This window comes from Triturus cristatus, chromosome 10 (genome assembly GCF_964204655.1).
Source record: "Triturus cristatus chromosome 10, aTriCri1.1, whole genome shotgun sequence".
Taxonomy (NCBI): Eukaryota; Metazoa; Chordata; class Amphibia; order Caudata; family Salamandridae; genus Triturus; species Triturus cristatus.
This window is the reverse complement of record NC_140593.1, coordinates 1,055,628,895-1,055,654,430: the sequence shown is the minus strand read 5'-3', so window position 1 is coordinate 1,055,654,430 and position 25,536 is coordinate 1,055,628,895. Positions and strand designations below refer to the sequence as shown.

General features: G+C 48.6%; 1 protein-coding gene across 1 annotated transcript in view; it reads left to right on the top strand.

Moving 5' to 3' along the window:
- Positions 1–7,527: 7,527 nt before the first annotated feature.
- LOC146796553 (cytochrome P450 3A29-like) overlaps positions 7,528–25,536 on the top strand; it is a 204,348-nt gene continuing 186,339 nt past the window's right edge. Inside the window, exon 1 of the mRNA XM_085629188.1 lies at positions 7,528–8,004. Within this exon, the coding sequence (XP_085485314.1) occupies positions 7,934–8,004 (71 nt within the window). The 5' untranslated portion in view covers positions 7,528–7,933. The remainder of the gene's footprint in view (positions 8,005–25,536) is intronic.

Sequence of the window (25,536 nt, the reverse complement as noted above, 5' to 3'; positions counted from 1 at the left end):
AAAAGTTGGTCGCACTCTGCTCGTCACACCAGCAAGTTGCCCCAAGGAACTGTGGTAGATGTAGTGGCGACGGCGAGTACGCCTATGCCACGATGTATGTAGAAAAGTATATGTATGCATTAGCCATCCCTGGACACGTGTTTCGAGGTAGTTGCCTCTCGTCAGCAGGGAGCAGGTCAGTGTAAAGGGGTGCTGCGTGGACTGCCAAAATGTAATTAAAACAGGTGAAGTACCTCTCATGGCGCGCAGGTGCAGGTCCAAGGCTCGTCAGCCCGTTGGCTCAAGGGAGCCGTAATAAATGATTCAAAAGTTGGTCGCACTCTGCTCGTCACACCAGCAAGTTGCCCCAAGGAACTGTGGTAGATGTAGTGGCGACGGCGAGTACGCCTATGCCACGATGTATGTAGAAAAGTATGTGTATGCATTAGCCATCCCTGGACACGTGTTTCGAGGTAGTTGCCTCTCGTCAGCAGGGAGCAGGTCAGTGTAAAGGGGTGCCGCGTGGACTGCCAAAATGTAATTAAAACAGGTGAAGTACCTCTCATGGCGCGCAGGTGCAGGTCCAAGGCTCGTCAGCCCGTTGGCTCAAGGGAGCCGTAATAAATGATTCAAAAGTTGGTCGCACTCTGCTCGTCACACCAGCAAGTTGCCCCAAGGAACTGTGGTAGATGTAGTGGCGACGGCGAGTACGCCTATGCCACGATGTATGTAGAAAAGTATGTGTATGCATTAGCCATCCCTGGACACGTGTTTCGAGGTAGTTGCCTCTCGTCAGCAGGGAGCAGGTCAGTGTAAAGGGGTGCCGCGTGGACTGCCACAATGTAATTAAAACAGGTGAAGTACCTCTCATGGCGCGCAGGTGCAGGTCCAAGGCTCGTCAGCCCGTTGGCTCAAGGGAGCCGTAATAAATGATTCAAAAGTTGGTCGCACTCTGCTCGTCACACCAGCAAGTTGCCCCAAGGAACTGTGGTAGATGTAGTGGCGACGGCGAGTACGCCTATGCCACGATGTATGTAGAAAAGTATGTGTATGCATTAGCCATCCCTGGACACGTGTTTCGAGGTAGTTGCCTCTCGTCAGCAGGGAGCAGGTCAGTGTAAAGGGGTGCCGCGTGGACTGCCAAAATGTAATTAAAACAGGTGAAGTACCTCTCATGGCGCGCAGGTGCAGGTCCAAGGCTCGTCAGCCCGTTGGCTCAAGGGAGCCGTAATAAATGATTCAAAAGTTGGTCGCACTCTGCTCGTCACACCAGCAAGTTGCCCCAAGGAACTGTGGTAGATGTAGTGGCGACGGCGAGTACGCCTATGCCACGATGTATGTAGAAAAGTATGTGTATGCATTAGCCATCCCTGGACACGTGTTTCGAGGTAGTTGCCTCTCGTCAGCAGGGAGCAGGTCAGTGTAAAGGGGTGCCGCGTGGACTGCCAAAATGTAATTAAAACAGGTGAAGTACCTCTCATGGCGCGCAGGTGCAGGTCCAAGGCTCGTCAGCCCGTTGGCTCAAGGGAGCCGTAATAAATGATTCAAAAGTTGGTCGCACTCTGCTCGTCACACCAGCAAGTTGCCCCAAGGAACTGTGGTAGATGTAGTGGCGACGGCGAGTACGCCTATGCCACGATGTATGTAGAAAAGTATGTGTATGCATTAGCCATCCCTGGACACGTGTTTCGAGGTAGTTGCCTCTCGTCAGCAGGGAGCAGGTCAGTGTAAAGGGGTGCCGCGTGGACTGCCAAAATGTAATTAAAACAGGTGAAGTACCTCTCATGGCGCGCAGGTGCAGGTCCAAGGCTCGTCAGCCCGTTGGCTCAAGGGAGCCGTAATAAATGATTCAAAAGTTGGTCGCACTCTGCTCGTCACACCAGCAAGTTTCCCCAAGGAACTGTGGTAGATGTAGTGGCGACGGCGAGTACGCCTATGCCACGATGTATGTAGAAAAGTATGTGTATGCATTAGCCATCCCTGGACACGTGTTTCGAGGTAGTTGCCTCTCGTCAGCAGGGAGCAGGTCAGTGTAAAGGGGTGCCGCGTGGACTGCCAAAATGTAATTAAAACAGGTGAAGTACCTCTCATGGCGCGCAGGTGCAGGTCCAAGGCTCGTCAGCCCGTTGGCTCAAGGGAGCCGTAATAAATGATTCAAAAGTTGGTCGCACTCTGCTCGTCACACCAGCAAGTTGCCCCAAGGAACTGTGGTAGATGTAGTGGCGACGGCGAGTACGCCTATGCCACGATGTATGTAGAAAAGTATGTGTATGCATTAGCCATCCCTGGACACGTGTTTCGAGGTAGTTGCCTCTCGTCAGCAGGGAGCAGGTCAGTGTAAAGGGGTGCCGCGTGGACTGCCAAAATGTAATTAAAACAGGTGAAGTACCTCTCATGGCGCGCAGGTGCAGGTCCAAGGCTCGTCAGCCCGTTGGCTCAAGGGAGCCGTAATAAATGATTCAAAAGTTGGTCGCACTCTGCTCGTCACACCAGCAAGTTGCCCCAAGGAACTGTGGTAGATGTAGTGGCGACGGCGAGTACGCCTATGCCACGATGTATGTAGAAAAGTATGTGTATGCATTAGCCATCCCTGGACACGTGTTTCGAGGTAGTTGCCTCTCGTCAGCAGGGAGCAGGTCAGTGTAAAGGGGTGCCGCGTGGACTGCCAAAATGTAATTAAAACAGGTGAAGTACCTCTCATGGCGCGCAGGTGCAGGTCCAAGGCTCGTCAGCCCGTTGGCTCAAGGGAGCCGTAATAAATGATTCAAAAGTTGGTCGCACTCTGCTCGTCACACCAGCAAGTTGCCCCAAGGAACTGTGGTAGATGTAGTGGCGACGGTGAGTACGCCTATGCCACGATGTATGTAGAAAAGTATGTGTATGCATTAGCCATCCCTGGACACGTGTTTCGAGGTAGTTGCCTCTCGTCAGCAGGGAGCAGGTCAGTGTAAAGGGGTGCCGCGTGGACTGCCAAAATGTAATTAAAACAGGTGAAGTACCTCTCATGGCGCGCAGGTGCAGGTCCAAGGCTCGTCAGCCCGTTGGCTCAAGGGAGCCGTAATAAATGATTCAAAAGTTGGTCGCACTCTGCTCGTCACACCAGCAAGTTGCCCCAAGGAACTGTGGTAGATGTAGTGGCGACGGCGAGTACGCCTATGCCACGATGTATGTAGAAAAGTATGTGTATGCATTAGCCATCCCTGGACACGTGTTTCGAGGTAGTTGCCTCTCGTCAGCAGGGAGCAGGTCAGTGTAAAGGGGTGCCGCGTGGACTGCCAAAATGTAATTAAAACAGGTGAAGTACCTCTCATGGCGCGCAGGTGCAGGTCCAAGGCTCGTCAGCCCGTTGGCTCAAGGGAGCCGTAATAAATGATTCAAAAGTTGGTCGCACTCTGCTCGTCACACCAGCAAGTTGCCCCAAGGAACTGTGGTAGATGTAGTGGCGACGGCGAGTACGCCTATGCCACGATGTATGTAGAAAAGTATGTGTATGCATTAGCCATCCCTGGACACGTGTTTCGAGGTAGTTGCCTCTCGTCAGCAGGGAGCAGGTCAGTGTGAAGGGGTGCCGCGTGGACTGCCAAAATGTAATTAAAACAGGTGAAGTACCTCTCATGGCGCGCAGGTGCAGGTCCAAGGCTCGTCAGCCCGTTGGCTCAAGGGAGCCGTAATAAATGATTCAAAAGTTGGTCGCACTCTGCTCGTCACACGACCCGGAGGAGGAGCTAGCGGTGTGCGCTCCATTGCGGTTGTTTATAAAAATGGCTCCCTCGAGCTTTGAGCTGACGAGCTCCTGGACGACGCACCTGCGTGCCTGTGTGGGCACTGAGGCCCTTGACGGTTGCTTGGCGGCCCTCTCTTCCACCCCTAACTATTTTCTCTACTGAGGAGGGAAGTTATCCCGAAACCCGAGCCATGTCTCGGGCGATATTTTAAAACCCGGGACATGTATCGGGTCTAGAGATCATCAACAAGTACTTACTTGCACCCACTGGGGTGAACCACTTAAGAACTTCATGCACCAGCTTCCCATGGGGCGACCCGGAGGAGGAGCTAGCGGTGTGCGCTCCATTGCGGTTGTTTATAAAAATGGCTCCCTCGAGCTTTGAGCTGACGAGCTCCTGGACGACGCACCTGCGTGCCTGTGTGGGCACTGAGGCCCTTGACGGTTGCTTGGCGGCCCTCTCTTCCACCCCTAACTATTTTCTCTACTGAGGAGGGAAGTTATCCCGAAACCCGAGCCATGTCTCGGGCGATATTTTAAAACCCGGGACATGTATCGGGTCTAGAGATCATCAACAAGTACTTACTTGCACCCACTGGGGTGAACCACTTAAGAACTTCATGCACCAGCTTCCCATGGGGCGACCCGGAGGAGGAGCTAGCGGTGTGCGCTCCATTGCGGTTGTTTATAAAAATGGCTCCCTCGAGCTTTGAGCTGACGAGCTCCTGGACGACGCACCTGCGTGCCTGTGTGGGCACTGAGGCCCTTGACGGTTGCTTGGCGGCCCTCTCTTCCACCCCTAACTATTTTCTCTACTGAGGAGGGAAGTTATCCCGAAACCTGAGCCATGTCTCGGGCGATATTTTAAAACCCGGGACATGTATCGGGTCTAGAGATCATCAACAAGTACTTACTTGCACCCACTGGGGTGAACCACTTAAGAACTTCATGCACCAGCTTCCCATGGGGCGACCCGGAGGAGGAGCTAGCGGTGTGCGCTCCATTGCGGTTGTTTATAAAAATGGCTCCCTCGAGCTTTGAGCTGACGAGCTCCTGGACGACGCACCTGCGTGCCTGTGTGGGCACTGAGGCCCTTGACGGTTGCTTGGCGGCCCTCTCTTCCACCCCTAACTATTTTCTCTACTGAGGACGGAAGTTATCCCGAAACCCGAGCCATGTCTTGGGCGATATTTTAAAACCCGGGACATGTATCGGGTCTAGAGATCATCAACAAGTACTTACTTGCACCCACTGGGGTGAACCACTTAAGAACTTCATGCACCAGCTTCCCATGGGGCGACCCGGAGGAGGAGCTAGCGGTGTGCGCTCCATTGCGGTTGTTTATAACAATGGCTCCCTCGAGCTTTGAGCTGACGAGCTCCTGGACGACGCACCTGCGTGCCTGTGTGGGCACTGAGGCCCTTGACGGTTGCTTGGCGGCCCTCTCTTCCACCCCTAACTATTTTCTCTACTGAGGAGGGAAGTTATCCCGAAACCCGAGCCATGTCTCGGGCGATATTTTAAAACCCGGGACATGTATCGGGTCTAGAGATCATCAACAAGTACTTACTTGCACCCACTGGGGTGAACCACTTAAGAACTTCATGCACCAGCTTCCCATGGGGCGACCCGGAGGAGGAGCTAGCGGTGTGCGCTCCATTGCGGTTGTTTATAAAAATGGCTCCCTCGAGCTTTGAGCTGACGAGCTCCTGGACGACGCACCTGCGTGCCTGTGTAGGCACTGAGGCCCTTGGCGGTTGCTTGGCGGCCCTCTCTTCCACCCCTAACTATTTTCTCTACTGAGGAGGGAAGTTATCCCGAAACCCGAGCCATGTCTCGGGCGATATTTTAAAACCCGGGACATGTATCGGATCTAGAGATCATCAACAAGTACTTACTTGCACCCACTGGGGTGAACCACTTAAGAACTTCATGCACCAGCTTCCCATGGGGCGACCCGGAGGAGGAGCTAGCGGTGTGCGCTCCATTGCGGTTGTTTATAAAAATGGCTCCCTCGAGCTTTGAGCTGACGAGCTCCTGGACGACGCACCTGCGTGCCTGTGTGGGCACTGAGGCCCTTGACGGTTGCTTGGCGGCCCTCTCTTCCACCCCTAACTATTTTCTCTACTGAGGAGGGAAGTTATCCCGAAACCCGAGCCATGTCTCGGGCGATATTTTAAAACCCGGGACAAGTATCGGGTCTAGAGATCATCAACAAGTACTTACTTGCACCCACTGGGGTGAACCACTTAAGAACTTCATGCACCAGCTTCCCATGGGGCGACCCGGAGGAGGAGCTAGCGGTGTGCGCTCCATTGCGGTTGTTTATAAAAATGGCTCCCTCGAGCTTTGAGCTGACGAGCTCCTGGACGACGCACCTGCGTGCCTGTGTGGGCACTGAGGCCCTTGACGGTTGCTTGGCGGCCCTCTCTTCCACCTCTAACTATTTTCTCTACTGAGGAGGGAAGTTATCCCGAAACCCGAGCCATGTCTCGGGCGATATTTTAAAACCCGGGACATGTATCGGGTCTAGAGATCATCAACAAGTACTTACTTGCACCCACTGGGGTGAACCACTTAAGAACTTCATGCACCAGCTTCCCATGGGGCGACCCGGAGGAGGAGCTAGCGGTGTGCGCTCCATTGCGGTTGTTTATAAAAATGGCTCCCTCGAGCTTTGAGCTGACGAGCTCCTGGACGACGCACCTGCGTGCCTGTGTGGGCACTGAGGCCCTTGACGGTTGCTTGGCGGCCCTCTCTTCCACCCCTAACTATTTTCTCTACTGAGGAGGGAAGTTATCCCGAAACCCGAGCCATGTCTCGGGCGATATTTTAAAACCCGGGACATGTATCGGGTCTAGAGATCATCAACAAGTACTTACTTGCACCCACTGGAGTGAACCACTTAAGAACTTCATGCACCAGCTTCCCATGGGGCGACCCGGAGGAGGAGCTAGCGGTGTGCGCTCCATTGCGGTTGTTTATACATTACAAAAACCCATTGCCAAAAGCAATAGCTCTTGTTTAGGTGAGACCTATTGGCTTTGCCAATGCGTGTTTGTATTTCTTTGCGTTTCAAAAAAAGAATTGACATTCTTGTGTGTTGAAGTGCAGCCCGGGAAGGCGGAGCCATATCCTAGAGGGGACAGCAACTATAATCCCAGGGAGGCTGTCATCGGGAGAAGGGGGGAACAGAAGCCTGTGGGGTTCGAAATAACTAATGGCAGGAGGCAGGTGGGCAGGTGGGCACGAAACAAAAGGGAGCGGAGGGTAGCAGATCATTGTTGCCTATTATCAGGGCCACTGGAATTATGTGATTGTGCAGCTGTGACGTTTATCGTTTTATTATGGATTTGCCACATAATCCATCATCTGCTGCATAATCTGCAAATTTTACCCCAAAAAATTGTTACTAGGTCAACCGGTTCAAAAGTTACTAGAAGCGCAGTGACGTGTTGCCGCGCAGTTGAAGGCGCTTGGCAAAAGTTGACTGGTCACCTTTCTGTTACTTATTGCTGTATTTGGATATTAAATTGAAACTAATGAGAAGCAACCAATACCCAAAAAGTGATTAAAAGGTGTAAAAATGACAAAATAATTCAGTAAATCTATGACAGAGTGCTGCATTACGCCGCATAATTTGCTTTTTCCTGTTTATAATTTACACAACTCTGTCGCGTAACTTGGCCCTCCTCTGCCGCATAATTCCAGTTGCCCTGCCTATTTTATCGGAGAGGATGTGGCGTTATAGCTAGGGTTATCTTGGAACTGGGGGGGGGGGGGGGGGGCAGGTTAATTCTGGGCAGATCGCTTAATCTCCCCGTACCAAAAAACGTGGATGCGACATTATGTAATGTAACTTGCTCGTGTAAAACGCTCCCATACCTCCTGGCCGCGGTCGCACCATATAACTGCAGACAGAAAAACACGCGGGGGTGGTGTGAAGCGTAAACTGCGTAGAAATTAATAACGAGGACTTACAGTCGGTCTCGTCACCATGAAAAAACAGATTAAAAGGCACTGTGTACGGAGAGCGTACTCCGTGCATAGATGAGAAAGGATAGATGTGGGCGGTACAGACCGATGTCTGATCACGTGATCAGAACTCACCAGCCGAGCTCAGTTCCCGGAGCCCTGCAGTTAGTAAACAGTTGAGAGAGTGGGAAAACTTCAGCCGAAGAAGTGCTGAAGATCTCTGGCAACTGCAGAGCAAGACGCGGACGGGAAGACATGGATTTTTTACCGAATTTCTCCAAAGAAACATGGACTCTGCTTGCTGTCTTGTTGACCCTACTGTATCTGTAAGTGTTGCACCGCACATCTCTCGATTGTCGGTACTAGAGCGGCGTTTAAATGTTAGTCTGTCTGAATTACATCCCCTCTGCACTGTTTCAGCCTTAACCTTAGGCTACGGCATGATGTCATAAATTCTATATAACATGTGTTGTATATCATTACGTAATCCCGTGCGGGTCTTCTGCAGCTAAACATCGATAAGTGAGTTTACAGTGAATAAAACATGCATTGGCGTCCATTACACAGTAGATACTTAGAAAGTCTGTACTTTTAATGTTTTAAATGGGCCGGTACTCACCGGTACTGAGTACCGGCACTTCCGATTTTTTTTGCCCTCAGTACCGGCACTTCTCTGTAGCCAGGGAGAGTACCGGTACCCTGATCCACAGCACGGCAGGCGCAGGTTAAGTTTCTCCTCCAGGGCAGATTTTGCTCTGCTTCAGAGGAGCATGTAATTATGTGTAATGGGTTGATCTGTTCTATTGCCATAAACGCATTTCTCGTGAGTTTTGACATGTGCTGCAACTGTTACAGAAGTCATTAGGTACGATCATATATTGCTCTTCGGCCCGCACCTAGACCCGCCCACTTGCCACGCCTCTATTCTAATGAGTACCTGCACTTATTTTTTCCCATTTAAAGCACTGCCTATAAGAATGCCCTTGGCAGAGACGTCGTACGTAGTCTGTGACGTCCTACCCCTACCTAGCCTCCTGATTTTCAGGAAATATAATCGTTACCAAGCCATTTCCGCATTGTGACTATGTCTTGCAACAAGCATGAACAACGCCCAACCCCCTTTGTGGTTTGGAAACAAAAAGTTTTGTGTGCTGAGGCTGCCCGTGGCAATGCAATACAAGGGGTGTTTTTGTTGTCTCAGATGTTAGATTTGTGTAACTCGAGCCCAGGTGTCTCATCTGCTACCAAGAGTTGTGTAACAAAGGAAAAGCTCTGGGTTTTGCCCAGAGTTGCACAACTTGATGTCTCTGAGGTTGGTGATGGGTAAAATCATAAGCATTGCTATAAAACTATGAGCACTACAAGCGGACGAAGTGCATTAAAAAAGTATGGGAACTGTGATGCTGCATGCAGAGGAGGCGGAGTCAGTGAGTATGGGGGCAGGGTCAAAGGCGTGGCTATAAAAAACTAAAATATTCTGGACTTTTTTCACTGTCAGGTAGCTACATATAAAATAACGAGCAGTTTAAATGAAAGATCAATTAAAAAAAAAGGTGTTACTGAGTAATAAGTTTATTGTTTGATTAAAATCTTAACAATATAGAGCCCTGGACAGACATTCAAAAGTAATTTGTTCAAGGAAACAAGTGATTTAAAAACGATTATAGTTATCTTATTATCAGTGGTTATTTAAAATTGCTGTTAGATCAAAGTGAACAGTGATTTGAGATTAATTGGTCGGGGTGTCAGAAGAATAGAATGCAAGTTTTAAAATCAGCAGTCATTGTGTAAAGGATCATGTGATTGGGATCTGTTGGAGTTAAACCGGGTGCACTGTGCATTGTGTTTGTCAGCGGTGGCCGCTGCACTTGAGTTATTTTGAGGTGGTCCCGCACCACCGTGAAGTATTTGTTGATTTGTGCCAGTTCCGAAGGAACCATAGTAGTGAAAATCCAGGTCGTAACGTCGCTGCAAGCCCTTAAGCGATAGGTTGTTACTCAGTGGGAAATGCACGGTAGTACATTATGAAATCTTTATTAGTTAAGGTACTGAAGATGTCTGTGTGTAACCAGAGAGTCACAGAATCAAATCTTGGTTGGTGCACAGGAGAATACTGATGTGTGTATTTCTAGTGCTGGGAGGTCACAGTGTGTGACAGAAAGCACTGTGAATATGTAAGTTATTATTTTAAACTTGCATTGCACACAGTATAAGATAGACTGCTCCAAAATACATAAAAAAGTTTAAGATAAAATAGTGCTTTCAAAATATAGATTTTAGTAATACCCAGACTGTATGTAATGCCATTTTTACATTACTGTCCCATCAACACCTCCAGGGGGTAGAAAACGCGATATAAATGCAATTACAATCAAAAGCACGCACTTCACAGCTGAGTTGTTAAATCTTTGCACTACCATTCAAAAATAATGCATCTTTGTTATCACAAAGCTTTGAGTGATTAAATCAATTTAAGCCAGTACCGGCTCCCAAGCATCCTTTACTTTGCAGATTATTCTTTACAGTTGCAGACTTACCTCGTTGGGGACATTTGCATTTCTTTCAGGCAAGCAGGCAACCTGGCAGGAAGACTTGTTTAGAATTCTGCCTGGCTTCAGTTTCACAGCACAGGTGATTCACTGAATGACACTTCAGCGGAAGCATTTAAAGTATGGGAATTAACTGTATCAGGACGGTTGTCTTTTTACTAAAGGTACAGTAACTTTTTTTCATACATCAAAAAAGTATGGGCAAGCCGTGCCTCTCTGATCCTGCCCACTTTGACCTCTGGGCACTACTGGTAGAAGTAGAAGCTGCTTTCTGAAGTTTAGGGTTGTGATTTTGTTTCATCCACTTACACACATAGTTTATTTGGAGACTTATAAAATGTAATCTGCAAATTACCTACCGGCCTTGCCCGGCTGCCGGACTGCTTGCTCGTCATCAGGTTCTTATGTTGAGCAGAGTGGCTCACTACTTCCCATCCAACATTCGACTGAAAGTGTCACTATTCACTCCAGTCTCTGACAGGGGCAGGGTTGGGCCGCATGTCATAGCTCTTACTCAAGGACGTGGCAGGGGCCTGTTCAGGCTGTATTGTATTAATTGTATTGTATTAATTCTTGTATAGCGCTACTGTGACCCTACGGGTATCCTGGCGCTCTGATATAGCACAGCTATTACCGGTTCGAGATGATAAACACACGGGGGATTAGGCTTTCGGAAATAGCCAGGTTTTAAGGCTCTTTCTGAAGTCGGTTAATGAGTCAAGTTGTCTAATCTTCTGTGGTAGCTCATTCCACAGCAAGGCTCCTGCTACGCTGAAAGCCCGCCCGCCCATCCTAGACCGTTTGAATCTAGGAACTACCAACAGGTTAGCGCTGGAAGAGCGAAGCTGTCTCTGTGGGAGGTACCAGGTGAATTTTTCCTGGAGGGGTATTGGGCCCATCCCATGTGTTGCTCTATATACCAAACAGAGGGATTTAAATTGGACCCGTTCTTTGATTGGCAGCCAGTGAAGCTCTCTCAGAGCCTGAGTAGAGGATGAAGCACGTCTGCGGTTTAACACTAATTTGGCTGCAGCTGATTGGACTCTTTGCAGCCCCTGGATGATATATTGAGGGGCCCCCAGATACAGGGAGTTACAGTAGTCCATCCTACTTAACACTGTGCTGCTCACGACCAGGGAGCGCATCTCATTCGGTAGAATCGGTAAGATCTGGCGCAACAAGCGCAGTAGCCCAAAACACACACTGGCTGTCTTGCCTGCCTGAGATTCCATTTGGAGGTTGTTATCTATAAGGACCCCCAGGTTGCGTATTGTCTTAGTCGGGGTCAACGAATCTTCCTCTGGGGCAAGCCTGAATTCTACCGGGGATAGTAGAGGTACTCTTGCTGGTGAGTAGTACAGTATCTCAGTCTTTCCTCCATTGAACTGTAGAGAGTTACGCTGCAGCCAGTCTGTGGTCAGCCGCATGCACTCATGGAATCGTTCCGTGGGGACAGCATGTTTACCCTCCATGGAGAATACCAATTGCGTGTCATCAGCATAGTTGACCAATTCAACCCCGAATGCTTTGATGATAGAGAAGAGTGGTTGTAAGTAAATGTTAAAAAGAATGGGGCTGATACTGGAGCCCTGCGGTACTCCATGGGCTATAGAAAAAGTCCTAGATGTAAATGGTCCCAAGGTTACCATCTGCTGTCTCCCTGTCAGATAGGAACGGAACCACTGCAGTGCCCGTCCCTTTATCCCGATGCCCTCCAGTCTCCTGAGCAAAATTGGATGACTCACTGTGTCGAATGGGGCCGACATATCCAGGAGCACCAAAACCGCTGTGCTCCCGTTGTCCGCCCGCATCCGTAGATTATCCATCATAGTTGTCAGGGCTGACTCTGTCCCATGTCCGGGTCGGAAACCAAACTGATCCCTATCCAACAAGTTATGCTCTTCCAAGTAATCTGAAAGCGATCTGCTCACAGCCCTTTCCAAAATTTTAATTGGGAAGGGAAGGAGGGAGATTGGCCGAAAGTTGGCCGGGTTATTCGGGTCCAAAGAGGGCTTCTTGATCAGAGGTGACACCACCGCCTTCTTCCAGCCCTTTGGGACTGTACCTTCTTCCAGAGAGTGGTTACATATCTGTTGTAACCAAGGGAAGGTCAGGCGGCCATATGATCTCCACACCTTCTGGGGCAAGGGGTCGAGTGGTGAGCCCGAGGATATGCTTTGCACCGTAGAATTGAAGACAAGGTCTGAAAGGGTAGGAAACCTATCCAAGGTGCATTGCTGACCCGGGACCCCTTCAGTTACCTCTAACCCATCCTGGGTAGCATTTTCGTTGTCCTTGAAGGAGCCCACGATCTTTGCCACTTTTTCCTCAAAGTGGGTGGCGATCTCGTCGCATAACTTCTGTGAAGCCTCCACTTTGTTTTCTAGGCAAGTTGGAGCTGAGAGGTCTCTAACAATCTTAAAGAGTTCTCTGGTTCCATTTGTTGCTTGTGCAATAGTTTTGGCGTAGAAAGTGGCTTTACTTTCTAGAATAAGCGTCTTGTACTTAGTCTGTGCCGTCTTTAGCACTAACTTATCCTCCTCCAAGTACCCCTTCCTCCATTTCCTTTCTGCCTGCTTGCACCGGAGGCGTAGCTGTTTCAATTCCTCATTGTACCAGGGCGCAGAAGTTTTATTTCTGGTTTTTATATTCTTCAGAGGGATTAATTGATCCAGAGCATCCGTAATGAACTCCTGATAAATAGCATAGTTTTCCTCCACCGTGCTAGATGCACGGAAGGGGTTCCCTATAGGAGGTATCAGGAGGGCATCGGTCCTGGCCAACTGAGCCCAATTCCTACCTCTTCGAGAAGTCGCAGAGGTTTTAACTTGGTCCCGCCGGCCAGCTAGCAGCATTTTAAAATGAATTAGGTAATGATCTGTCCAATTTTGAGGAACAATGTTTAGTATTTCAGCTTTCAGCTCATTTGCAAACAGGAGATCGAGAATGTGCCCTCCCTGATGGGTCGGGGAGGTAACTAATTGTTGGAGATTAAAGTTGGTGCAAGTACATTTCAAATCTCTCAAATAGCTACCCATATTTGCATTCTCCCACAAGTTGAAGTCGCCCAGAATGATTAGATTGGAGTGAGTTAGGGATAGGTTGGTAATGGTATCCAAGAAGGACTGATACATAGTGGTACTCCCTGGAGGACGATAGCAGATCAAACCTGAAAAGAGATTACCCTTGGCTTCCTGCAGCGAGAATCCCATCAGTTCAATGCCGTCTACCTCGTCCACCTGTAAAAGGGTGAATTTAAGTTCTTCCCTAAATATCACCCCCACCCCTCCCCCTCTGCCTCCTTTCCTTGGGTTATGTAAGATTTTGAAGCCTTCAGGGCAGGCGAGGCCTATCTCTACTATCGATTCTGCCCTGATCCATGTTTCCGTGAGGAACAGGGCATCAAGCTTCATATTGTCAATCAGCAGAGCAATTTCCGTGTGGTGTTTTACCAATGACCTACAATTAATCAGCCCGCAGATTAGGCTACTGGGCGTTGTAGTGCCCCTTTTACCCACAGTGGGACCAATGTGTGCAGGCTCAGGTTCAACAGTGGTACCTAAACTGTTGCCTATATCCAAAAGCTGTTCTCTTGTAAAAATGCGACGTACCTCGCTGGGTAATCGGGCATCATGTACCTCACCGAGCACATCCGGAGCGCGGACGGGCGCAGACGGGCTTGCCTCTGGCGCGCCTCCGGCGCGCCTACGGCGCGCGCGCTGCGCGCTTGCATTTCCTGCCTAAAATAGGCGTCCGTCGTATTCCTGAGCACTAGAGTGCTCACCAATATGGCGCCTGAAAAGTGTCTCTGCTGCTCCCCAAGATGGCGCTCAAAGAGGCAAGGAAAGGAGAGAGCCCCGCTCAAACGGCAAGGTGATCGACTCGATTTAGGTGCGGGTATGCGGAAATGTGAAGGTAAGATTAGAACAGTTTAAAAAGCGTTTTTAAAATATGTTACAAGCTTTAAAATATAACACCCACAGGCGATAAAAGACCCTTGGTCAGTAACTAGCAGCAACAGAATCCCACTGAAGCCCTCCCGTATCCTCTCAGCTCGGCATAAAAGCGCTGTATCAGATTAGTGCCGGCGCGCTTGCATTTCCTGCCTAAAATAGCCGTCCGTCGTATTCCTGAGCACTAGAGTGCTCACCAATATGGCGCCTGAAAAGTGTCTCTGCTGCCCCCCAAGATGGCGCTCAAAGAGGCAAGGAAAGGAGAGAGCCCCGCTCAAACGGCAAGGTGATCGACTCGATTTAGGTGCGGGTATGCGGAAATGTGAAGGTAAGATTAGAACAGTTTAAAAAGCGTTTTTAAAATATGTTACAAGCTTTAAAATATAACACCCACAGGCGATAAAAGACCCTTGGTCAGTAACTAGCAGCAACAGAATCCCACTGAAGCCCTCCCGTATCCTCTCAGCTCGGCATAAAAGCGCTGTATCAGATTAGTGCCGGCGCGCTTGCATTTCCTGCCTAAAATAGGCGTCCGTCGTATTCCTGAGCACTAGAGTGCTCACCAATATGGCGCCTGAAAAGTGTCTCTGCTGCCCCCCAAGATGGCGCTCAAAGAGGCAAGGAAAGGAGAGAGCCCCGCTCAAACGGCAAGGTGATCGACTCGATTTAGGTGCGGGTATGCGGAAATGTGAAGGTAAGATTAGAACAGTTTAAAAAGCGTTTTTAAAATATGTTACAAGCTTTAAAATATAACACCCACAGGCGATAAAAGACCCTTGGTCAGTAACTAGCAGCAACTGAATCCCACTGAAGCCCTCCCGTATCCTCTCAGCTCGGCATAAAAGCGCTGTATCAGATTAGTGCCGGCGCGCTTGCATTTCCTGCCTAAAATAGGCGTCCGTCGTATTCCTGAGCACTAGAGTGCTCACCAATATGGCGCCTGAAAAGTGTCTCTGCTGCCCCCCAAGATGGCGCTCAAAGAGGCAAGGAAAGGAGAGAGCCCCGCTCAAACGGCAAGGTGATCGACTCGATTTAGGTGCGGGTATGCGGAAATGTGAAGGTAAGATTAGAACAGTTTAAAAAGCGTTTTTAAAATATGTTACAAGCTTTAAAATATAACACCCACAGGCGATAAAAGACCCTTGGTCAGTAACTAGCAGCAACAGAATCCCACTGAAGCCCTCCCGTATCCTCTCAGCTCGGCATAAAAGCGCTGTATCAGATTAGTGCCGGCGCGCTTGCATTTCCTGCCTAAAATAGCCGTCCGTCGTATTCCTGAGCACTAGAGTGCTCACCAATATGGCGCCTGAAAAGTGTCTCTGCTGCCCCCCAAGATGGCGCTCAAAGAGGCAAGGAAAGGAGAGAGCCCCGCTCAAACGGCAAGGTGATCGACTCGATTTAGGTGCGGGTATGCGGAAATGTGAAGGTAAGATTAGAACAGTTTAAAAAGCGTTTTTAAAATATGTTACAAGCTTTAAAATATAACACCCACAGGCGATAAAAGACCCTTGGTCAGTAACTAGCAGCAACAGAATCCCACTGAAGCCCTCCCGTATCCTCTCAGCTCGGCATAAAAGCGCTGTATCAGATTAGTGCCGGCGCGCTTGCATTTCCTGCCTAAAATAGGCGTCCGTCGTATTCTTGAGCACTAGAGTGCTCACCAATATGGCGCCTGAAAAGTGTCTCTGCTGCCCCCCAAGATGGCGCTCAAAGAGGCAAGGAAAGGAGAGAGCCCCGCTCAAACGGCAAGGTGATCGACTCGATTTAGGTGCGGGTATGCGGAAATGTGAAGGTAAGATTAGAACAGTTTAAAAAGCGTTTTTAAAATATGTTACAAGCTTTAAAATATAACACCCACAGGCGATAAAAGACCCTTGGTCAGTAACTAGCAGCAACAGAATCCCACTGAAGCCCTCCCGTATCCTCTCAGCTCGGCATAAAAGCGCTGTATCAGATTAGTGTAGCTTCTTTAACCACCAGTGGACCTAGTGGAGGTTAGCTGGTATTTGCAGACTACGTGGTGTTGGGCATCACTTGGTGGGGGCTTGATTTGTTGTCGTGGACCTTTGCTCTTCTCTGTCTCCACCTTCATAGCCCTCCAAGGTGTCTATTTCACCATCTCTGTCCCACCTGTCCCTGAACCTGGTTTTCACTCTCTAAAACCATGACACATTCCTAGTCGCCATTTCCGTGCCTTGGCTGGACACTACTAGGGTGTTGTCTGCAGTGGTGACTGTCCACAGCCTACACTCGCATGGCGTGCAGAACTTCCATCCTTAATGCCAATCCAGTACAAGGATGCGGTCCCTTGGCTTTAAGTTTGATGTCTTGGCTCTCCATCGCTGGCTGCCTTTGTCATTCTTCTCCTTCTGCTTTGAGTATCTTCAGGGTCGTATGTAGAGGCTTTCCAGCCTGAGCTCATTCGGATAGTGTCCCAGCCTGAGTTCCCTAGCATCATCGCCTACGAAAAGCATTTAGTGGTACAGTGTGATGTACTCCTTTATGCCTGCAGGAACCGTTGTAGGCTTATCTCTGGACTTGATCCTTCATCTATGGCTATGTGCTTCGTCTGTTGAGCGCCCGCATAAAGCATTCCGAGTTGCCGGGTCAGGTGGCTTAGTGGACTAGTGCGTCCACTATAGGGGCCTGTGTTCGACCTCATGGTCACAGGTTCAAATCCCGGTGGGTCCACTCAGCCTTTCATCCTTCTGAGGTCGATAAAATGAGTACCATTGAGTTGGGTAACAATAAACATCTGTTATTCAGTGCCTTGATACCCTTGGGTGATATGTGCTCTTTACAAATACTTATGTTAATTTACATCCCTGTTGACTTGTGGACACTGAGGGGCGACTCTCCGGGGCTTGATTCCCAGGTATTCAAGGAACTATCGGAATTCACCCCCTTGGAATGAGGGCCCATTCATTGTCTGTCTGTACCTTCTCTGGGAGGCCAAGTGTGACAAAGATCCTTTCAAGCACAAGTCACAATTTGCTGAATGCCGTAGACTCAATTATTTCCACCACTGGGTATTTGTAGAACCCATCCATTGTGACTAGGTTATGTGTCCGTCCAAGAAATTCCCAAAGTTCAAACCGACCTTTGTCCACAGTGCTTCACAGGGCTTCCTGGTGGCTAGCGGTGATGGCGCAATGTGTCCATCGACCAGCTGGCATGCTAGCCAGCACTTCACTATGTTGTGGACCATGGTGTCGAGTTCAGGAACCATATTTTCTTTTTCAGGTGTGCTTTGGTCTTAGCAGCTTCTTGGTGGCTTTCGAGTGCCAAGTCCACTACTGTCTGGTGCAGTGCTTCCGGTATTACGATCCAATGGCCCCTCATTAGCAGTCATCCCCCACTATCAACAGCTGCAACAGCCGTTCCCTGTCTGTCGCCATCCACTGGTTCATATGACATAAGAATGTCCCCCACGCTTCTCCCTGGAGAGGGGGTGATGGTCTTTTGGTGGCCCTCGTCATCTTTGGGACACGAGCTATCACTCACCATCAATATGTAGTCTGCCGCTTCTGGATCCTGGTCGTTCAAATCACCTCCCAGTGTAGTGGGTGGCATAACAGGAAGTCTTCTGGGCTCTTCTCTTATGGTAAATCCATATTATTGCAGCTATACTGCCCATTGCTCAATTCGCAGGGGCGGGTGAGAGGTGCTGCCTTCGGGATGTGTACGGTAGGAGGTGAGTAGGTGTGGGTAGAGTACAGGAGAGGTGGGAGAGAGGGGGGGAAGGTAGGAGATTCAAAAGGAAGAGATGTGCGGCATGAATGGAAATAGAATGATTATGGACCCCAATATTTGTGGAGCAGGTGCATTTTAAGGTTATTTTTGAAACTGGCGTATGAAGGGTTAAGTCGTAGGTCTTTAGGGAGGGCATCCCAGATGCTGGGGGCCTTACCAGAGAAGGAGCGAGATTGTGCGGCTTTCTTTTTTAGCAGAGGGGGGACGTGGAGGAGAGAGTTATAGCTTCTCATTGGTCGGGCACTGCCCGCTTTTTTGAGTTTGTTTGTAATGTAGAGCGGGGTCTTTTGATCGAGGGCTTTGTGCGTGATGCAGGATAATTTATAGGCGGATCTGCCTTCAATAGGAAGCCATTTAAGGGATTTAAAAGCAGGAGAGATGTGGTCAGAACATTTGCAGTCAGTTGTAAGCCTCGCCGCTAGATTTAGAACAGATTTGAGGGGGGCCAGGTGAACTTTGGGAGAGCCGGAGAGAAGGGCATTACCATAGTCGATTTTCGAGAGGACTAGGGATTGTACAACTGATTTGAAATCTTCCACTGGAATGAAGGGTTTGATTTTTTTGAGATGTTGGAGCGTAAAAAGTGCTCCTTTTGCAGAGTTTTTTATATGGGAGTTGAGCGTAAATTTACTGTCGAAGCTGATGCAGAGGGATTTTACTGATTCGAAGAGGGAGCGTGGACAGTTTAGGGCATTACGGTCAGAGATCCATGTTTGGATGGGGAGAGGGTTGTTTTTGGGAGAGAAAAAAAATGATTTCGGTTTTATTAGGATTGCGTTTGAGGTGATTGGTATAGAACCAGGTTTGGATATTGTTCAGGGCAGTGTTAAGGTGCAGTACATCAGAGTGGGATTTAATTTCATAGTACAGTTGGGTGTCATCCGCATATAGGTGATAGTTAATACCGGCTTGTTTGAGAATGAGGGTAAGGGGCTCCATGAATAGGTTGAAGAGAGCAGGAGAGAGGATGGATCCTTGGGGGACACCGAGGGAGACCGGAGTGGGGCTAGATAGGCAGTTTGGGATTTTTACTTGTTGGGTTCTGTGTTGGAAATAGGAGTTGAACCAGTTGAGGACGGTGCCATTAAGGTCAAACCGAGATTTAAGTGTAGAGAGTAAGGTTGATTGGTTAACTGTGTCAAATGCCGCAGAGAGGTCAAGGAGAATGAGTAGGCAGGTCTCGCCATTGTCTAGGGCAAGGTGGATGTCATCAACCATATTAAGCAATGCAGTTTCAGTGCTGCAGCCTTTGCGGAAGCCGGATTGAAGAGGGTCGAGTAGGTTGTAAGTGTCAATGTGTTTATCCAGTTGCTGAAGGGCACATTTTTCAAGGGCTTTAGAGAGTATGGGGAGGTTTGAGATGGGGCGGAGGTTGTTGGGGTCGTTCGGGAAGGCCTTAGGGTTTTTTGGAATGGGCGTGATTTGTCCAAGTTGGAGGGAGGCCGGGACGCACCCTGAGGAAAGGGAGGAGTTGATGATATTGGTCCAAAACGGGACAATGACGTGCTTTAGGTCATGGACGAGGGAGGAAGGGAGAGGGTCTTTAGTGTGAGAGGATGGTTTTAATTTGGACAGGATGTTAAAGACTTCAAGTTCAGAGACGGAGTGAAAATTCAGCCAGGAGGCGTTGTTTTTGAGCTGAGTGTTGTCAGGGGGAAATTCAGGAGGGGTTGAGGATAGTGGGTGTGGGGAGGACACAGGGGGTGTGAGCAGAAGGGAGGGTGTTGAAATAGTATCGGGGGACAGAGGGGGTCGGGGGATTTGAGTTAGAGTGAAGGATTGGTCAATTTTGGCAATTTTTTCAGAGAAAAAGTTAGCTATTTCTTCGCATTTGCTTGTGGTGGCAGACATGTTGGGGGAAGGGACGGGGGAGGTTTGATTTCTAATAATGTTGAACAATTCTCTGGGTCTATTTTTGGCCCGGGAGAGCTGTGTTCGGAAGAAGGAAGCCTTTTCAGAGAAGATGTGCTTCTTGTACACGGATCTAGCGGTTCGAAGGAGGACAAGATTGGAGGGGGAAGAGTGTTGTCTCCAGTTTCTTTCGGTCAGTCTAAGAACTCGTTTTTCTTTGTTGAGGTCTGAGTTAAACCACAATTTGGCAGGGATATTTTTAAGAGTTTTTGGTTTGGGTGGCGCAAGTTGATCTAGAACCTCGGAGACAGTTTTATTGTAATGCTCAGTGAGTTCGTTTGCTTTGAGAGAGGGGGTTGCGCGACTGAGTTGTGCATGGAGTTTGGCCTCTAGTACACCTGGGAGGGATACGATTAAGGTTTCTGGATAATATTGTGGTTTTGTTGCTTTTAGTAGGGGCAGGCTGGGCTAATGGTGAGATGAAGAACAATATGAGGTGGTGATAAGACCAGTCGATAGGGATGATGTTGGAAAGGGATGCCAGATTACTGTTAGCAATGATGGCGTCAAGAGAAGCCACTTTAGACTGGGTTGGGGAGAGTAAGTCGAGGATGGGTGTTGAATGATCGTTGAGCCAAGTTTCTGTTAGGAAGGCGACATCTATATCTTCACCAAGGATGATTTCGGAAATTTCAGTTGCATGCCAAACCGCTGAGCAGCAGTTCACAAGCCTGCATGCCAGGGCCTTAGGGTTAGTTATGGGGGGGGGGGGGGGAGGGGGGCACGAGTGAATGGCGGTAATTTGCTGGGGTGGTCTGGGCAAGCAAGGCGAGGAGAGAGTTCTGGTCCCAATGATAACAGGGATGTTAGAATGAGGAAAGGCTGCACCCTTGTATGGGGTCTTAGGAGGGTAGGAATTGCAGATGTCGGGGAAGTTAGAGGTGGAGTAGTCATTTAAGGTGCGAAGAGGTCTCTGAGAGCGATTGTGAAATGGTGTGGTTTTCCAGATTTTAGGATTAATGAGTTTTGGGGGGCCAGTGCGTAGCGAAGTGGGCCGAGAGGGGCGGGTTATCGGTTTAGAGGATTTGAAGTTAGTGAAATCCTCTCTAAGTTGGACAAATTCGGATAGGAAGTAGGAAATGTTGTTATCAATGTTGCAAAGTGTCTGGGTTAAAAGAGAGAGGTGGTGCGAATTAGAGGCAGAGGAGGAGGGTGAGCTATGATCTAAGTTGGTTGGAGGAGGAGGTCTAGCGTTCGTAGAGGATAATAAGTGTGGAGGAGGGCGAGAGAAGTGTTGTAGCTGAGGACGAGAGGGAGGTCTGTGGGGGGGTGGGAGGGGAGTTCCGGCCATTGGAGGGGGAAGAGGAGTGGGGGAGGACTGGGTAGTTCTAGAGGTAGTAGGGGCAGGGTGTGGGAGGGCGAGTTTGGGGTTGATCGGGGGTGGTCTAGCGTTTGGGAAGGGTGATAAGTGTGGCGGGTGGCGAGAGAGGTGTTGTAGCTGTGGGCGAGAGGGAGGTCTGTGGGGGGATGGAAGGGGGTTCCGGCTGTCGGAGGGGGAAGGGGAGTGGGGGAGGACTGGGTAGTTCTAGAGGTAGTAGGGGCGGGGGGTGCGCCAGTTCGGAGTTGATCGGGTGTGAAGAACTGTTGCTCGAGGAGGGTGGGAGGCCTGTGGGATGGCAGGTTCCGGTAGACAGTGGGGATGGACTGGATATTTAAGGAGGTAGTTTGGGTGGGGGGTGGGTGGGAGAGTTCGGAGTTGGTCCGGGGTGGAGGACCGTTGTTCGGATAGGGTGAGAGAGTGGTGGGCGAGTTCGGATTTGATTGGGGGTGGAGGACTGTTGTTCGGAGAGGGTGGGAGGCCTGTGGGATGGCAGGTTCCGGCAGACGGTGGGGGGGAGTGGGGATGGACTGGCTATTTACGGGGGTAGGTGGGGTAGAGGGGGTGGGTGGGAGAGTTCAGAGTTGATCTGGAGTGGAGGTCCGTTGTTCGGAGAGGGTGAGAGGACTAGGGGATGGCAAGTGGAGCACTGCAGCGGTGGTAGTGTGGTAAGCCTGGGGGGTGGAAAGAGGAGAGACCTGGCAGTGTGCAGGAGGGACAGTCATGGAGAGAGATGGGACATTTAACGGATAGGGGACGTGATAAGGAGAGTAGAATGGGTGTACGGGGTTAATGGAGAGGCAGTGTTAGCATTAGGGTCAGGGGATAAATTCAGGGAGCGGGGGGCAGGGTCAGAAGGGGGTGTAATGGGACGGGATGGGAGGGGAGCTTAGGGGGAAGGAGGAGGGTTAGGAGTGGGTTGGGGGAGAGGGGACGGAGTAGTTGAGGACAGTTGGTGGGACAGAGTGCTGAAATGATGTTCAAACATATTGAGGTGGTGTTCGGAGGCTTGAATGAGGATATTTCCAGTTTTGAAGATGGAGATGTCAGTTTCGCTGTGGAAGGTGGGGGAGGGAGTAGTAGAGAGTTTGTAGCCGTAGGGAAAATTGATTGATTTAGTGATTGGGAGAGGGCGTAGGAAATTGCTCTTCCATTTGGAGGGGCGTTTAGAGTAGAAAATGTAGTTGTTTTTATGGGGGACGTGAGGCTGTGGTAGTTGGTTATTTGATGTTGGGTATTAAAGTGAACCCCAAATTTTATCTGTTAGTGGGTTTTGAGGTCATAGGTCATCAGATCTCACACAGAAGTCCAAGCAAATTACAACAAGGAAGTCTAACCTGGGGAAGTGTTGCAATCAAACGAGGATTCAACTTCAGGGTATCTTTAGGTGGTATTTATTAAGCTAGTAAGTTCAGGACAAAAGGTACAGAGAGCAACAGGAAGCTAAATGATTTTCACATGTGCTGGATTGCAAAATCGCAGTTTAAAACTCATTAAGCAACAGTAATTCTTGTTGACAGGATCATATCCTTACAGGATATATCCTAGCTAAATGTGCTAAATAGCAGCTGTAAATATGGACCCTTAATATTAGAAGAATTGTTGCAAATGGAATAAACGCCCACCATCCTGCTGCTGACCCACAGTGTTACGTACAGTTGACCGGCCCACTTTTGCATTTTCTTTCTTCACATTCATCGTTTATCGCACTTTGTTTCGATTGGCACGCGTGAAATGCTCAAAACACTGTGCCGCCTCCCTGAATGATATGGCAACTCTTGTTTTGAAGCCTTGTAACTATTGATATTTAATTTCTTATGATGACTGCAATAGAAATTATTATATATATTGTGAACTAGATATGCTACATATGCTTCAGACCTCTCCATTTCCCTGCAGTTTAAAAAGAGATGCCAATACAGCAGCCCATGTTTAAAGTTCATTCGTTTTTCAATGTATCAAAAGCATGGGGAATGAAAAACTAATTAAGTTTAAACAGCCTGCTGGCTTAAAGTCTGCATGTCTCTTTTCCAGAATGCAAGCACGCAACGCACATTGCACTAAAAGTGCCTTAGATCCCCCACCCCACTTAACTCCCATGCTGTAGCCGGGGCTGCTGCAGCTTTCAGGAGACAGAGGATTCTTATCGAGCATGTGTGCTGGACTTTAGTACTTCACAGGCCATTCAAAGGCCTTTTAAAAGCAAAGGAGACTGTGTTTTTTAGGTCTCGCCAGACCCAGCGCATGCGCTGGTCTGGCGAGACTTATTGAGAGGGCTCCAAAAAGTGCTACCAGGCCAGCCTAGAGCTACAGTGCATGTGCGCGGGCGCGCGCCGCGCTTTACCGCAATTACTTTCACTTTCGCGACCGCACGGTCGCTTTGATGTTTGATCGTGATTGCGATCACTTTCACTTTCGCGGCCGCAGGGCCGCTTTGCATAGCCAATAGGTCTTGCTTTTGGGACCTTATAAGTATTTAGTTATGCAACTGTTGCATGGCTAAACACTTATAAGGTCCCAAAGGCGAGACCTATTGGCTATGCCAATGCTTGTTTCAATTGCTTCTTGTGCCCCCGCCAGTCTCGTGCTCTCTTCAGCCCACCTGTAAGGTGCCACAGGATTAGCGGAGACAGATAAACAGGGATGAATGGCCCCGTTAGCAAATCTCTCCCCGTTGACAAATACACTGCAGTAGTACCTTGTCACACCCGTTACTACAAAGGTGAGGTTATGCAAGTTTCCTTTAAAATATAAATTAGCAAGACAGTTACATTGTATTATTATATCAGCATTTCTATAGCGGTTTCCTATCCCTTGTGAGCCCCAAGGAGCTGTAACATAAACATTTATGACAGAATATAAATGTTAATGACTTTTTAAAATTTCTTTGGGCCTTGAAACCATTCATAACATAAGACACCATTTAAACAGAATCTTTAATGAAAAAAGTTATATTCTGTCATCATGTTCCATAAATGAATTTGTTTAATGGCCTAGCCCTCCATATCCATCTGCTCATATTCCAGGTAATTGTTGCATTTAGCAGAGTGTATTGTGGGTGCTGTAGGCACTGTTGTGTTGCGTTTTCCTTCTACAGAAGCTGTTTTGAGGGTGATTGGGTAAATGTTTAACAGCATGAAACACTGTATTTGCTCCTCTGAAGGTCGATACCCTTCATCTCATAACAAACATAGGCCACAAGGCACTCACACACTTCTATCCATCCGTACATTAGAATTAGCCAAGAGCAACTTATCTCTTCTTTTCACCTCAAATTTATGCATAAGAGCAGCAAAACCACATGGTAGAACGGCAACTCTGATCACCACATACAACATATATGCACACTTTAGGTATTAATGAGCTGAAACCTTTGCTCATACAGTGTTAGGATCTGTAAAATTGTCAATATAATGAAGTAATGCAATCACAAAAAGTGTCACATTATGCAGCATAATTTGCTTTTTACTGCTGCATAATTTAGTCAATGCGGTCACATAATTTGGTTGTCCCTAATCTGTGGAAAATCCATTATTCTGAGAGTAAAGCTCAGTTGGTTAATATAGAGGTCGGCGAGCCAACAAATTAACCGGGCGAGCCAAGTCAGCCAAGCCAAAGGTCTGGCCCAACTCGAAGGGCCACATGTATCATCATTACAAGTAGCGATTACCTAATTGCAATTTTCTCTGAATCGCAATTAGGTAATCACTGATCCTAATGTATGAAACTGTTTTCATTGTCATTAACGATCCTTAATGGGTCGCAAATAGACCTACTTCATGCATAATAATGAGGTAGGTCGCAAATTGCGCGCCATTAGGAATCTACGCCATCACAGGGATGGTGGCCTGCTGAGGTCAGCAGACTACCATGTCTGGGATTGCTTTTAAATAGGCAATCTATTTTTTTGTAAAGCAGCCCGTTTTCCTTAAAGGAAAATTAGATGCTTTACAAAAAGTAAAATGAAAAGTTAACTTTTCATTTTTTATGACCAGGCAGTGATCCGTGGGACCACTGCCTGCTCGTAAAAATGATTTTACAATCATTCACAAAGGGGAAGGGGTCCCATTTGTGAATGGGTCCCCACCTAATTGGAAGTAGGTGGTAATATGCAAATGTTTTGCGACTGCATTCACGGTAAAAAACATTCATGCATACCGTTAGGATTCGATATTTGGAAGGGACGCCCGCCCCTTCCAAATACCGAATGCAAACCCATTTTGCGATTCGGTAACAGGTTACTGAATCGCAAATTAGGGTTTGCTGCATCTCAAAAGTATTTTTTGCATTTCCAAACGGTTTGCGAAGGCAATAATGCCTGATGCATGTGCCCCTTAGAGCTTATGCACGAGCTGAGCCCTGAAAATGTACACC